Genomic DNA, 13,717 nt, shown 5'->3' on the forward strand with positions numbered 1-13,717 from the left:
TGGCTTCCTTTGCAGCCTTGACTGAAAAAATCTGGTACCATCTGCATCCTTTCAAAAACGAGCTGTCCCTGCGTTGGGGATGAGCCCCCTGGGTTTTCTCCCACCCACCCCTCCAGGGCAAGGATAAAGACCCGTTTTGGGGGAGCCACCAGCTGTTGGGGGGGATGCTACCCCGTTCTGCAACTTCAGCTGTTGCACACTCTCTTGAGTGAGTTCCGCCTGACAGCTGTCGTCCTCTGGCACAACAAGTTGGTTGCACGCTACGGTGCTCCATGCGTGACTTCAGAACAAAGGGCCTGTGACAAAAGGAAGATCAACAGGTGCAGCTGGTCAAGGGAGAGGGAGCAGGCTGCCATGGAAACCACTCTTCTAAGAAGCTTGTCTGGAGCAAAAGGGAGTTGTAGCTTAACAACAATAATTGGGCCAGTAAATGTGCAACTTTATGGATGCTTGGAGGCAGTGGTGAAATTCAATTTTTTTTTTACTACCGGTTCTGTGGGTGTGGCTTGGTGGGCGTGGCAGGGGAAGGATACTGCAAAATCCCCATTCCCACCCCACTCCAGGGGGAAGGATATTGCAAAATCTCCATTCCCACCCCATTCGGGAGCCAGCCAGAGGTGGTATTTGCCAGTTCTCCAAACTACTCAAAATTTCCGCTACCAGTTCTCCAGAACCTGCTGGATTTCATCCCTGCTTGTAGGTATATAGTCACCCAAAGGGCAGAGGGACTATTAGTTCACATAAGGCGTGGTTTTGCCTCAGGTGTGTTTTGGGAGTAGAACACCTTTACGGGAGGGGAAACTGGGAGACCAGTTTGGTCTAGTTGTTAAGGTACCAGGCTAGAAACTAGGAGATGGTGAATTCTAGTCCTGCCTTAGCTGGCTCAGTGGGTGACTGGCAATCACCAGGAGACAGTTCTAGTCCCATCTTAGAAATCAAAACCAGTTGGATGAGTTTGGGCCAATCACCAGGAGACCGTGAGTTCTAGTCCTGCCTGAGGCATGAAAGCTGGCTGGGTGACTTTGGGCCAATCAGATTCAGCCCAACCCACCTCACAGGGTGATTGTGGGAAATAGGAGGATTGAGTTCTGTTTATGTGCACCGCCTTCAGTTATTTAACAAAAACAGGATAAGAATAGGGTGCTGAGTTTTCATGAAAAGGCTCTTATGTCATTCAAGGAAATGGGAAGTTTGTTTTTAATTGCACCTGCCCTTCCTTTTCCGTGCTGAGTTTCCGTTTTGACCATCCTCTTAATCGCCATTGGCTGTTCTTTGCTTGGCCGCATTATTCTCTATGGGAAAGTAGGACAGAGGCATCTTTAAAATATATATATACAGTATATGTGTGCAAACAAGTTCATTTGTGCCTAATGTCATAATCAATTTCTCAGATGACAGAAACGTGTCTCCCAATTGGGTCACCCAACGCCAAGCTGTGTTACTTCAATCCCGAGTTTCCAAAGAGTTGCTGAATGTCTGTCACGTTGGGTGGTCCTTCTGGGTGCTAATTGAGGGTGGCAATGCCTCCTTGAATTTCATGAAGGAGTGTCCAAGCTTGGCGACTTTAAAACTTGTGGACTTCAACTCCCAGAATCCCCCAGAAGTGAACGGCTGGCTGGGGAATTCTGGGAATTGGAGTCCAACCATCTTAACCTTCCCAAGGTTGGACATCCATGATTTAGAGTCAGAAACAAAAAACTGGGTGATTTAAGTTTCTGGCTCTAAATCAGGGATGTCCAACCTTGGCAACTTTAAGACTTATGGACTTCAACTCCCAGAATTCCCTAACCAGCCATGCTCTTCACCTGTGCTGGCTGGGGAATTCTGGGAGTTGAAGTCCATAAGCCTTCAAAGTTGCCAAATTGGACACCCCTGCTTTAGTGCCACTAACCTATTTCAAACATTGTGCGCTTAAGACGCATTGCAAGCTTGGGATGCCTTTAATTCTGAAAATGTTGTCCTCCCCCCCCCCCGTTTCTTGCTCCCCTCCCCCCCCCCGGTTCAAATCCTTCCTCCTCCTCCCCTCCCTCACACTTCTAGGGTTGCATAAAACGATCCCCTCCCCTCTTTCCAGCCGGAGGTACCACCAACCTGCCTTGCAGGCAATGCTAAATCGTGCACGAATTCTCTAACCCACTGGAAAGGGAGATTGATTGATTGATTTTTCAAAAAGGGGTGTGTGTGTGTGTGAGTCTCATTAGCACCAGTATAAAGGGACCCTCTCCTCCCCCAGCCCCTCAACCTTCTGTTTTTAGGAGCAGGTGACATCACTTCCTTCCCGGCCTCCTCCTTAGCATTCCCCCCGCCCCTTTCTCCAAAGTCTACGATGCGACTCTGTTCAGTTCCACATGCAGACAAGTCCTTCAGGCTCCCCCATCCAAGGACGTTCGCCCGGTTGCTGCAAGAGCTCCCTTTGCGTGGGGTTTCCCCCCCCCACCCACTCCCCCTTTTACTCCTTTCTGTGATCTCCTTTCCTTCTCCCAGCCAAACCCACCGCCCCAAGAAGGACGAGAGAAGCAGCTTTGCTGGGGATTTTTGAGCGATGGTTCGTCTGGAAGCCTCGCTTCTGCTCTTTTGCCTCTGCCAAGGTAAGTCCCGTGCGTGGTTTCCATCCCTTCCTTTCCCCTTCCAGCCCCGTCGGCTCTCCATTCCTCGAGAAAGACGCGAGTGGAACGACCCCTCCAAAGTTTTTTTTTTTTTTAATTTTTAATATCTTCTGATCGTGCTCCATTAAGCACTTAAGCAGCCTCCTTGCCAGCTCAACGCCGGGGTTTCTTCTTGAACTTCAAATGCAGATCCGGCCAAGGAGCTTGATGATACCAGTAACAGAAAGTTGGAAGGGACCTTGGAGGTCATCTAGTCCAACCCCCTGCTTACTCAGGAGACCTGTACTGGGGATTCGAACCGCCGAACTGTCGACCTTTCTGATCGGACAAGCTCAGTGTTGGGACGTAGAATCTGGGTTTTGTAACCATGTCCCCCGGGGTCTTTCCTGCTGGTTTCCCCACTGCTTCTCAGAAGGGATGGCCCGTTCCTTCTTTGGAGATCTCAAATGTTTTTTTGTCCTTGAAGGAAAAGAATCCGACTTGCGAATGTATTCTAGCGAAATAAAAGAGTGGGATGAGACCCCCTGCTCCAAGCAGGAAACCCTATGATGTTTCAGACCAACGGTTGCCCAATCTCTCTTTAAAAACCTTCTGTTAGAGTTAAAATATGCCTTATTTCAGTTTTCTTTCTCAATCTGTTGCCTTCCCACTACGGGGCTGTAAGCCTTAGAATCATAAAGCTGGGAGGGGCCATGGAGGTCTTCTAGTCCAACCCTCTGGCCAAGAGAGCCTTCTCTTTACCTGCCCAGATACTGCTGGGACCAATAGGAGTTTGAGTCCGCTCTACTTAGAACAGCAGGATATTGGAGAAGGCTGGCCCGGTCGTTTGTTTCTTTCATTCCAACGAAACCCATCAACCTAGTAATCCTGCACAGCTTTGAAACTAGGAGTTGATTATCATCTCTATCAACTTCTTTTAAACCAGTGTTTCTCAACCTTGGTAGCTTGAAGATGGGTGGACTTCAACAGCGCTGGCTGGGGGATTCTGGGAGTTGAAGTCCACCCATCTTCAAGCTTCCAAGGTTGAGAAACACTGTTTTAAACCTTTCTGCCAGAGTGACCCTCAACCTCTCTCAACCTCCTCCTTGAAGGCGGCTCCCTCTTCCCCGGTTGCATTTTTTTTTTTTAAAAATGCTTTTTTTTTTTCAAACTCCCCCTCCCCCCCTTCCCGTTCCTTTTGTTCCCTCTCTTTCGATGGCTCTTTTCCCAAAATCCGCCTCCTTTCTAAAACGCCATGCGGAGTCTATGACAAGACCAAGCTGTTATACGGGTAGTAGGGTTGATTTATCTTTATTTATTTATTGCCCCTGTTCCGCTAAATAAAGCAACTATTGCTTTGGATTCGGGGGTTCGTCCCGATGAAGGCAGAGTCATGCTTAGGCCAGCGCTGCGCCAGTCGTGGTCTTCGGAACTTGGACGGGATTCCAACTCGGAATTTCAGCACCCTGGAGAGCGGCGCCTTTTGGTCCCAAGGAGGCTGAAATTTAAAATCCTGTTTTTTTCCCCCTATCTAGGCATTTAAAAAAAAAAAAAACACACACTCAGCCCTCCTCTTTTTCGTTCCTGAAATACTTGGATGGTGTGAATGGGCTCCCTGCCTGGGTTTTTGGCAACAGACTGACTGCATTCTGTAGTTTGAAAGTTGGCCAAAAGGCTTGATGGATTTCTTGGGCAATGCAGTGTACCTGTTAGTTGTAATGGGAGACGGGTTGGTGTGATGATGTGTACAAGTTATTGGTGTGCACCCATGGCTCTTCGATAGCCGGCATCCCATCCCAGTTATAAAGTGGGTTTTTTTTTCAAGGCTAAATCAGGATTTCTAGGGAGCAGATCCATTTCTAGATAAAATTGTTCCTTTGTGTCTTTAGTTTTTAGGAGCTGCTATGGTCTAAAAGGAAAGCGTTTTGCTAGCATATCATAATCAGTGGAAAGGATGACCTAGTTTTATAGTGCCCTATTGGTGGCATTTAAATCATAAGGGAAATTAATTTTGCATTTTCAGGGGGGGGGGTTTCCTGATGCGTCCATTGTGCCTTCCCAAAAGCGCATGTGCTGCCCCGATATTACTTTTTAATTAAAAAAAAGTAATTTATAAATAAATTGTTTCCTGGCAGAGGCTGATTGCCCAGTTTCTGTCTTCTCTATCCTTGTTTTAAATCACTGTTGTCAACCTCGGTGGCTTTATAATAGGTGGACTTCGGCTCTCAGAATTCCCCAGCTAGTATGCCTGGACTTCAGTTCCCAGAATTCCCTAGCAAATCTAAAGTTGCGAGTACAGAGTTGAAAAAGATCAGGGAAGTGACTCCACACCAAGCAGATATTGTATTTAAGGTAAAGGTTCCCTTCACACATATGTGCTAGTCGTTCCCAACTCTAGGGGGCGGTGTTCATCTCCGTTTCAAAGCCGAAGAGCCAGCGCTGTCCGAAGACGTCTCCGTGGTCATGTGGCCGGCATGACTCAACACCAAAGGCGCACGGAACACTGTTACCTTCCCACCAAAGGTGGTCCCTAGTTTTCTACTTGCATTTTTTTACCTGCTTTCGAACTGCTAGGTTGGCAGAAGCTGGGACAAGGCACGGGAGCTCACCCCGTTACGCGGCACTCGGGATTTGAACCGCTGAACTGTCGACCTTTCGATCGACAAGCTCAGCATCTTGGCCACTGAGCCACCGTGTCCCTATACTGTACTTATATTCCTCTAATTTGGCAGCTGGTCTATAAGAGCTGAGATGCCCAGAGGGTATTTAGGAGGCAGCAGTGCCCGAGTTTCTTATCCAGGTCAAGATTGAGTTCCTAAATGAAGGAGGGCATCCAAAAAATAAATAAAAATAAATTCCAATCTCATGCAAAGCAGTAAAGAGCAGGAACCAGCAACACAACATGTTTAGAAGAGAACAGAGTTAATTGGGGTGGGATGGGGGAGAGTGGATGGGGAGGGAGGGAGAGAGGGAGCTGTTTCCTTCCTGTACATGATTGATGTTTTCTCTTTATTCTGGGTTATTTTTTTGGAATTGTTGTTGTGCAGTCTCTAGCATTATGTAAGTCTTATGTAAGTAAAACTGGCACACCTGAAAAACTTAAATCCTTCTCTCTCTGCCTTCCTAAGCTGTTAAGAGTCTCAGCTCTCTGTGCCAGAGGGGAGGGGTAGAAACCCCCCCAGATGATTAACCCCATAATGACAGACTTCTTTGCAACAGCCCTCCCCCCACCCTTTAGTTATCAATGGTCCTTTTTACAGAATAACAGAACAACAGACTTGGAAGGGATCTTGGAGGTCTTCTAGTCCAACCCCGTGACTTATTTTAAAAAGCAACAGTGGGTCTGGTAAAGAGGACATTAAGAGGGTCTGGGGAGAGTTAGTTAACATCGGATCGTAAGCTGGCCACAGTCACGGGACAGCGTGAGAGAGGCAGTGCGTCGATTTAAGAAGTAAATAATAAAATTTAAACATATTCACTGTTATTCCGACCGGAAAGCAGCTTTGCCTGCCCTCTGCTGATATCTGCTTGAATAGCAGCTCGGTGTCCCCCAATGAAACAGCCGAAAGGCTTTTCTTGAATGGAGATATACAAATAAGGAAGATTTCATCCAGGGAGGTTTAAGCTTGGCCACTTTTAAGACCTCTGGACTTCAACCCCCAGAATTCCTCAGCCTGCCTGCAGAATAGCATGGCTGGATGGGGAATTCTGAGAGCTGATGGTCCACACAGGTCTTAAAAGTTGCCAAGGTTGAATGACCCTGGTTTAATCAGTCTCATTTCTTCTGGGCTTTTTAGCTTGGGAAGGGAGATCAGAAAATAAAAGGGAGAAGGGAAGGCAAGAAGGGGGAAGGGGAAGCAGGGAGGGGGAAGGGAAGAGGAAAAGGAAGGAAGGAGTACAGGGAGAGAGGAAGAGGAGGGGAAGGAAGAGAGGAAAAGGGAGGAGAGTGGAGGGAAGAAAGGAAAAGGGGGAGAGGAGAGGAAGGAAGGGAAGAGAGGAGAAGGGAGGAAAGAGGAGGAGAGGGGAAGGAAGAGAGGAGGAGGAGAGGATGGGAGAGAGAAGGGAAGGGAAGGGAAGGGAAGGGAAGGGAAGGGAAGGGAAGAGAAGAGAAGAGAAGAGAAGAGAAGAGAAGAGAAGAGAAGAGAAGAGAAGAGAACGCATCTCAAAGTGGAGATGGAGGGAGATAGTTCCCAGGCGGAGGAACATCCTGCTTTAAATAAGAAACTGCTTTGGTTTTTTTGAACTATGAGAGCTCAAAAGAAAAACGGACAGTCAATTTTTGGCGAAGCGATTCGGCACAAGATGAACCTGGCTTAACAACTGAAGCCTGTCACCAAATCACAACGGAGATCCTTTAAAAGCCCCCGAACAGCTGTCTCTTCCCTCACCCAACAGATGCCAATCTGCGCTCTTGCCCAATTCAAAGGGGGAAAAAAAACGAGAAGAGAAAGAAAGACTGAAACATCTGGACAGGATGAAGATGCCATAAACCTCGGTTTCCCTCTGTCAGGGCTGGCGAGAGTTTGGAGCTGTGATGCCCTGCAACCCGGACACGATTCGCTTTCCAGAAATTAAGCCACTTCAAGCCTGCTTTTTATTGTGTCTTTTCAAAGGAGGGTACGTCAGAGAAAGCAATTTTGCCTGCCTTCTCTTACGAAAAGCTACTCTCATTGACTGGGGGGGTTACACAATACATCGAAAAGAGGGATAGAATCAAGATCAGGGTTGATACCACTTTATAATGCCTTGGTAAGGCCACGCTTGGGATACTGCATCCAGTTTTGGTCGCCACGATATTAAAAAAAAGATGTTGAGACTCTGGAAAGAGTGCAGAGAAGAGCAACAAAGAGGATTAGGGGACTGGAGGCTAAAACCTATGAAGAACTGGGTTGCAGGAACTGTGTATGTCTAGTTTAATGAAAAGAAGGACTAGGGGAGACATGATAGCAGTGTTCCAATATCTCAGGGGCTGCCCCAAAGAAGAGGGAGTCAAGCTGTTCTCCAAAGCACCTGAGGGTAGGACAAGAAGCAATGGGTGGAAACTAATCAAGGAGAGAAGCAACCTAGAACTAAGGAGAAATTTCCTGACAGTGAGAACAATTCATCAGTGGAACAGCTTGCCACCAAGTAGTGGAGTATGTGGATACTCCAACATGGAAAGTTTTAAATAAGAGATTGGGCAGCCATTTGTCTGAAATGGTGGAGGATTTCCTGCCTGAGCAGGGGGTTGGACTAGAAGACCCCCAAAGTCCCTTCCAAGTCTTTTGTTATTCTGTTCTGTTCTTTTATCCACATCAACTAGATTAGAAAGCGCCAAGTCCCACCTCTGCTCTTTTATTCCCATGTCACAGAAAGGAAAGTCGGATTAATATTGGACCGGTCATAAGTACAAAGCCTAGCAGGCTAACCAAGCACTGTGTTTTGCTGCTGAAATTTAGGCATGTTTGAATATTTGGCAAACTATGATGCTTTCTCTCTTTTTTTCCCCCCCAGCATTTTCGCTGCCTGTACCTACTCAGGTGTCCAAGGACGATGAAACGGTAAAGGAAAGGGGAAGGGAGGGAGAGTGAAGGCTCTACAGGTAGTCCTCGGCTTATAACCGAGGACTACCTGTATATTGAGCCAAAATTTCTGTTGTTAAGTGAGACACTTTTTGTGACTTTTGCCCCGTTTTATGTCTTTTCTTGCCACATTGCTTAAGGGAATCCCTGCAATGGTTGAATGAGCAACAGGATTGTTCAGTGAATCTGGGTTCCCCATTGGAAAGAGACCCTCAAAATAGCTTCCACGCCTAACTTCCTGTCTTCTTCTGATTTTCTGGCCAGGTGATTAAATGCATCTCGGAAATCTTAGCAGACACCCTGTCCAGATCCAGCCCAATGCCGGTGACCAGTGACTGCATGAAGATCCTGAGAGAGGGTAAGTGGAGATTTGGGCTCCTCCTCCTCCTCTCCACAAATGTCACTTCCTTCTAGCACTGTTGATGTTACTTAGCTGTGTCGTGAAATGTCTGCAAGAAAACCACCAAGCTCAGGGAGCTCCAAGGACCCCCCAGTCCTCCTCCCCCTCCCTCCCCCTCTTCTCCACAAACCCTACTCCCTTTCTAGCACTGATGATGTTACTTAGCTGGGTCTTGAAATGTCTGTAAGAAAACCACCAAGTTCAGAAAGCACCAAGGACCCAACAGTCGTCCTCCTCCTCTTCCTCCTCCTCTCCGCAAACCCCAGGGAGGCTCACAGGAGACGGTCCCTATTTTCTCGGGTGGTAAAGGAGACAGGGGGGACAATTGTAGCTTCAGACGTACAAGATTCTCTAGCATTAGAGAAGAGCCGTGGTGGCGCAGTGGTTAGAATACAGGCTAATTCTGCCGACTGCCAAGGGTTCAATTCTGACTGGCTCGAGATGGACTCAGCCTTCCAAGGTCGGTAAAGTTGCACCCAGGTTGTTGGGGGCCAGATTCTGACTCTGTAAACCGCTTAGAGAGGGCTGTAAAGCACTGTAAAGCGGTATAGAAGTCTAAGTGCTATTGCTAGTACAGCAAAGTAGAATTTGCTCATCTGGGTTTACCCCACGAGGCGTCAATCCTGCAAGTCTAAGGGCGATGCGATCTCTTATCTGACCGTCCTCTTGGCAGCGTCTCTTTGTCCTGTCTCCCAAGCTCTTTCCCACATTCCATTACCTCAACCCTGCACCCTGCCAGTTGCTTGCATTATGCGCAAGCAACACCTGCATGTGTTACTCTGGGAACGTTAACACGAGTTCCATTTCAGACGAGAGAGTCCTGACGATGCTCCATCATCGGCATCTGCTGACGGAGTTGGAGGAACTCGCCCATCAAGGTAAGCAACTCCATTCCTGAGTTCGGTTCCTTGCGAGGTGGAGATGGAGGGTAAGGGGCCCTTTTAGGGTGCTATCTTGGGCCCACTCATGCCTGGGTGTATCGAGGAGGGGGACTCAGGAGCTGCACTCTGGACCAGTATCTTTCTTCTGGAAAAGAACCCACTGGATGTTTTGGGTTCACTTGTGGTCGTAAGTTGAGGACTACCTGTATTGAATTGAATGCTTTATTTGTCCAAGTGTGATTGGTCACACAAGGAATTTGTCTCAGGGAACATGCAAAGCAACAGATAATCATCATCATATTAATAATAACAATAGGAAGAAATAATAAAGAAGATAAGGATAAATACTACTACAGCCATACTACGTGGGTAAGCATACAAAGACGTTAGACAGCACTGTGAGAATTACAGAATTCAGAATCAGCAGAATGACAGCACGAGCGAAAGAGTTGTGGGTTTTTTTACTTTTAACGTTTACTTTTTCTTCTTCAATGTCTTCCATTCCGTTTCCAGAAAATACAAAGCATCTCCTGGCCCAGGAAAAGGACCACAGTTCTCGGGAAGGAAAGCAAAAAGGAGAACTCAAGAAGAGGGAGGAGCCTACCCAACAGAAGGAAGCTGCCCCTGAGAAGAGGGAAGAGCACGCTGGTGAAAAGAAAGAAGAGAAGAAGGAGGAAGAGGAGAAGAAGGAGGAAGAGGAGAAGAAGAAGGAAGAGGAGAAGGAGGTGACAAAGAAGGATGAGAAAAGTAAAGACCCAAAGGAGAAAACTGAGGTCTCTCAAGAGGCTTTGAAGGAACGGGATGAAGAGGAAGAGGAAGAGGAAGAGGAGGGAGATATAAAGAAGAGGACCTCCTCAGAGACGTGGCACTCCAAGGAATATTTTGGCCACGTCAAGAAAAGAGGTTCTAGGCCGCCCAAAATCAGAAAGGGAATGCTTCAGGGAGACGAAGAAAGCCAGGAGGGGCAGGAAATGGGCAAGAGACGCTTTAGGATGGATGAGGAAGAGGGGGATGACACCTCAGAAGAGGAGAAGAAGAAATACCATCCTGGAGGGCACAGCGATGATGAGAAGTGGGAGGGAGAAGAGAGGAGATCGGCCGTGGCCAAGAGGGTGGCGGAGAAGGCCAGCGATGAGGAGACCTCACAGTTTGAAGAGGAAGAACAAGAGAAGGGTCTTAAAAGCTCCAAGTCCAAGGCCCACCTCCATAAAGGGTGGAACCCATTGCAGGAAAAAGAGGAGGAGGAGGAAGAAAAGGAGAACCACAACAAGGCGAGATACGGCCACCGCCATCCATCGGTGGACTTGGACCTCAAGATGAGATATTGGAAGGATCAGGTGGATCTGAGGGGCAGACACCACACTCCTGAGGAGGAAGAGGGGGAGGAGGAAGAAAAGCATTCCAGGCAGAGGAAGGTTGGTATCAAGGCAGAGTCACTTTGGGGACCTATCAGCTGGTTTGATTTAAAAAAAAAAAAGGAAAGAAGGAAGAAGGGGGAATAAAACAGAAAAATAAAAGGAGCTGGGAAGATCCTAAATGAAGATTTAGGCTTTTAAAAAGTGTTTCTCCTAAATATGGATACTTTAGGATAGGGGTGTCCGGCCTTGGTAATTTTAAGACTTGTGGACTTCAACTCCCAGAATTCCCCAGCCAGCATGGCTGGCTGGGGAATTCTGGGAGTTGAAGTCCACAAGTCTTAAAGTTCAATGGCATGATAGCGAAGGAATTCTGGGAGTTGAAGTCCACCCATCTTGAAGTTCAATAACTTACTGGCTGGGGAATTCTGGGAGTTGAAGTCCACAAGTCTTAAAGTTCAATGGCATGATAGCGAAGGAATTCTGGGAGTTGAAGTCCACCCATCTTGAAGTTCAATAACTTACTGGCTGGGGAATTCTGGGAGTTGAAGTCCAGAAGTTGTAAAATGACCAAGGTTGGTCACCCCTGCTTTAGGAGCCAATGGTCAGAGCTCCTTTGTCCTTCTGCTCACCACGATTGTGGTTCGCTTCATAACTATGGCCAAAATGCTCATAAATTCCGGTCCCAATTCCGGCCGTACGTTGAGGACTACCTCTATCCTGACTTTGTCTTCTTCAAAGGTTGTGTACAATGCCCTTAAAAACATATTTCCTCAATTTTGGAAATGGCGGGGCAGCCTTAAATTTCTTGGCCCGTGGACACCCTGGCTGGGGAATTGTGGGAGTTGAAGTCCACGCATCTGAGGATGGAGAAGACTTTGATCAGACACATGCGGGAGAGTTCCCTCTTTTGTTTTTTTTAACTGGATTTTTTCCTTGCGTGTTGCTTTTCCCTTCAGGCTCCGGAGGTGGAGAAACTGGAAGAGATTGAGCGGGAGTTGAAGTGGGCTGCTGACAAGCTAGAAGAACTGAAGAAGGGTTAAATCCTGCTGCTGCCTCAGGAGCTGGGGAGGGGTAGGAGAAATCCCAGCTATCAAGTCGCCTTCTATCAGCCCCCCCTTCCTCCTTTCTCTCTGACCCTTGTATTCAGCTTGGCTTTAGACTGTTAAACTAAGTTTTCCCTTGCTTACAATGATTGTCAAGAAGAGAATATTTGTAGCTCAGGGTTATTGAATGGTAGAATCCCGGGCCTTTTCTGAGCTTGGTGGTTTTCTTGCAGACATTTCGTGACCCAACTAGGGAACATCATCAGTGCTAGAAGGGAGTAGGGTATGTGGAGAGGAAGAGGACGTTTGCAGACGTTTCATTACCCAGCTAGGTAACATCTTCAGTACTAGAAGGGAATGGGGTTTGCTCTCTTTGTATTCAAGTGGTTTGCCCTGTCAGTGTTGGTGGTTTCTTGTGAGATCCTTGGCGCTCTTTGAGCTTGGGGGTTTTCTTGCAGATGTTTCAGGACCCATCTAGGTAACGTCAACAGTGCAGAAGGGAGGAGATGTTTGCTCTCTTGATATTTCCTTGATAAGCTTAAAGGAATTTGGTGGGAGGAACTACCAACTCAGACAATTAACTAGTCTAACCAAAGAATGACCAAAGATACTCCCAAGACCGAGAAGACAAGCCACTTGTATATAAACAGATAGCAAACACCATTCCCTTCTAGAACTGATGACACTATCTAGTTGGGTCATAAAATGTCTGTAAGAAAACCACTCAGAAAGCGCCAAGGAATGCAGTCGTCGTCCTCTCCACACACCCCACTCCCTTTTTGCACTGATGTTACCTAGTTGGGTCATAAGAAAGCAAGAAAGCATCAGAGAGCATCAAGGACCCCAACAAATATCCACCTGACTCACATTTTGTCACAAAACAGGGAGTCCCTTACTTCCCAGATAAAGAACTCAATCTGGCTACAGAAGACTGTTTTCCCACTGACCAGCGTCCTCAGATCTCCGCTTGCTACTGCCGGGATAGCTTTGATCGCCTCCTAAAAGCTTAGTGCTACACATGTATTTTATTATGTATTTTCGATTACAAAGTCTTTAAATGGCTGGGGGACAAGTTCGCATTACTACAACTTTTCTACGCCGCAATTCCAGGGATGGTCAAATGGGAACAAGGCTCTCTTTTCTGCGTTGCGTATTAAGATTTAAAAAAAAAAAATTGGTTTAATCAGTGGTTTTTCACTTTTAGCAACTTGAAGATGGGTGGGATTTCGACTCCCAGAATTCCCCAGCCAGCATGAACTGAAGTCCACCCATTTTCAAGTTGCCATGGGTAGAAAAAAAGCAAAAAATCTGGGTTAAATAAACAGGGGCTCCCATAATCTTAAATTTCCACTCGGAACAGGGGTGACTTGTGGCACCTCAGTATATTTTGCTGTCGTTAAAGCTTGCCTTTTTCCTAACAACTGCTGCAGTCATTCTGCTGCACCGTTGCGTCAAAATGTATTTTGGATCTGCACACACTGCAAATAAAAACAATTGCCTAAGACGATGCCTGTGTGTGTCTTTGTGTCCTCCAAGACAGCTGTTCCGTTGTGGTCCGGCATCCGCTGAGTTCACCTCTCTCCCTCCATCTTATTTTGAAGGACAGAGTTGCTTTTGGCTTCTGCTTTTACGCACACGTTAAGAGGGGTGTGTCCCTGCCTCCAGTTAGAAGAGCTGGTTTGGTCTAGTGGTGAAGGCGCCAGGTTAGAAAGTGAGAGACAGGGAGTTCTAGTTCTGCACAAAAGCTGGCTTGGTGACTTTGGGCCAATTGTCAGGAGACTGGGAGTTCGAGTCCCACCTTAGGCATGAAAGCCGGCTGGGTGACTTTAGGCCAATCATCAGATGGTGGGTTCTAGTCCTGCCTTGGGCATGAAAAAAGGCTAGGTGAC

The 13,717-nt window shown here is 47.2% G+C and overlaps 1 protein-coding gene across 2 annotated transcripts; it reads left to right on the forward strand.

Moving 5' to 3' along the window:
- The first annotated feature begins 2,292 nt into the window (after positions 1-2,292).
- On the forward strand, positions 2,293-13,332 carry LOC117677733 (uncharacterized). Of its 2 annotated transcripts, XM_034438147.3 has the most exons (6): positions 2,293-2,588; positions 8,079-8,125; positions 8,411-8,504; positions 9,356-9,424; positions 9,941-10,842; positions 11,742-13,332. In XM_034438147.3, exons 1-6 carry the CDS (start codon positions 2,543-2,545, stop codon positions 11,823-11,825), a joined length of 1,242 nt encoding a protein of 413 aa, XP_034294038.2. In that variant the 5' UTR covers positions 2,293-2,542; the 3' UTR covers positions 11,826-13,332. The 2 variants fall into 2 exon arrangements, with proteins under 2 accessions (XP_034294038.2, XP_087732186.1); XM_087876060.1 differs by lacking the exon at positions 11,742-13,332 and having other exon boundaries at positions 9,941-10,989.
- Positions 13,333-13,717: the final 385 nt, after the last annotated feature.

Source organism: Pantherophis guttatus, chromosome 10 (genome assembly GCF_059756535.1).
Source record: "Pantherophis guttatus breed Tessera chromosome 10, ASM5975653v1, whole genome shotgun sequence".
In the NCBI taxonomy this organism is placed as follows: Eukaryota; Metazoa; Chordata; class Lepidosauria; order Squamata; family Colubridae; genus Pantherophis; species Pantherophis guttatus.

Excerpts from the sequence above, each read along its gene's own strand:
- LOC117677733 (XM_087876060.1), top strand. The coding sequence starts at position 2,543 with ATGGTTCGTCTGGAAGCCTCGCTTCTGCTCTTTTGCCTCTGCCAAG. Across the intron at positions 2,589-8,078 it reads GCTCTTTTGCCTCTGCCAAG|CATTTTCGCTGCCTGTACCT; the intron begins GTAAGTCCCGTG and ends TTTCCCCCCCAG. Across the intron at positions 8,505-9,355 it reads CATGAAGATCCTGAGAGAGG|ACGAGAGAGTCCTGACGATG; the intron begins GTAAGTGGAGAT and ends GTTCCATTTCAG.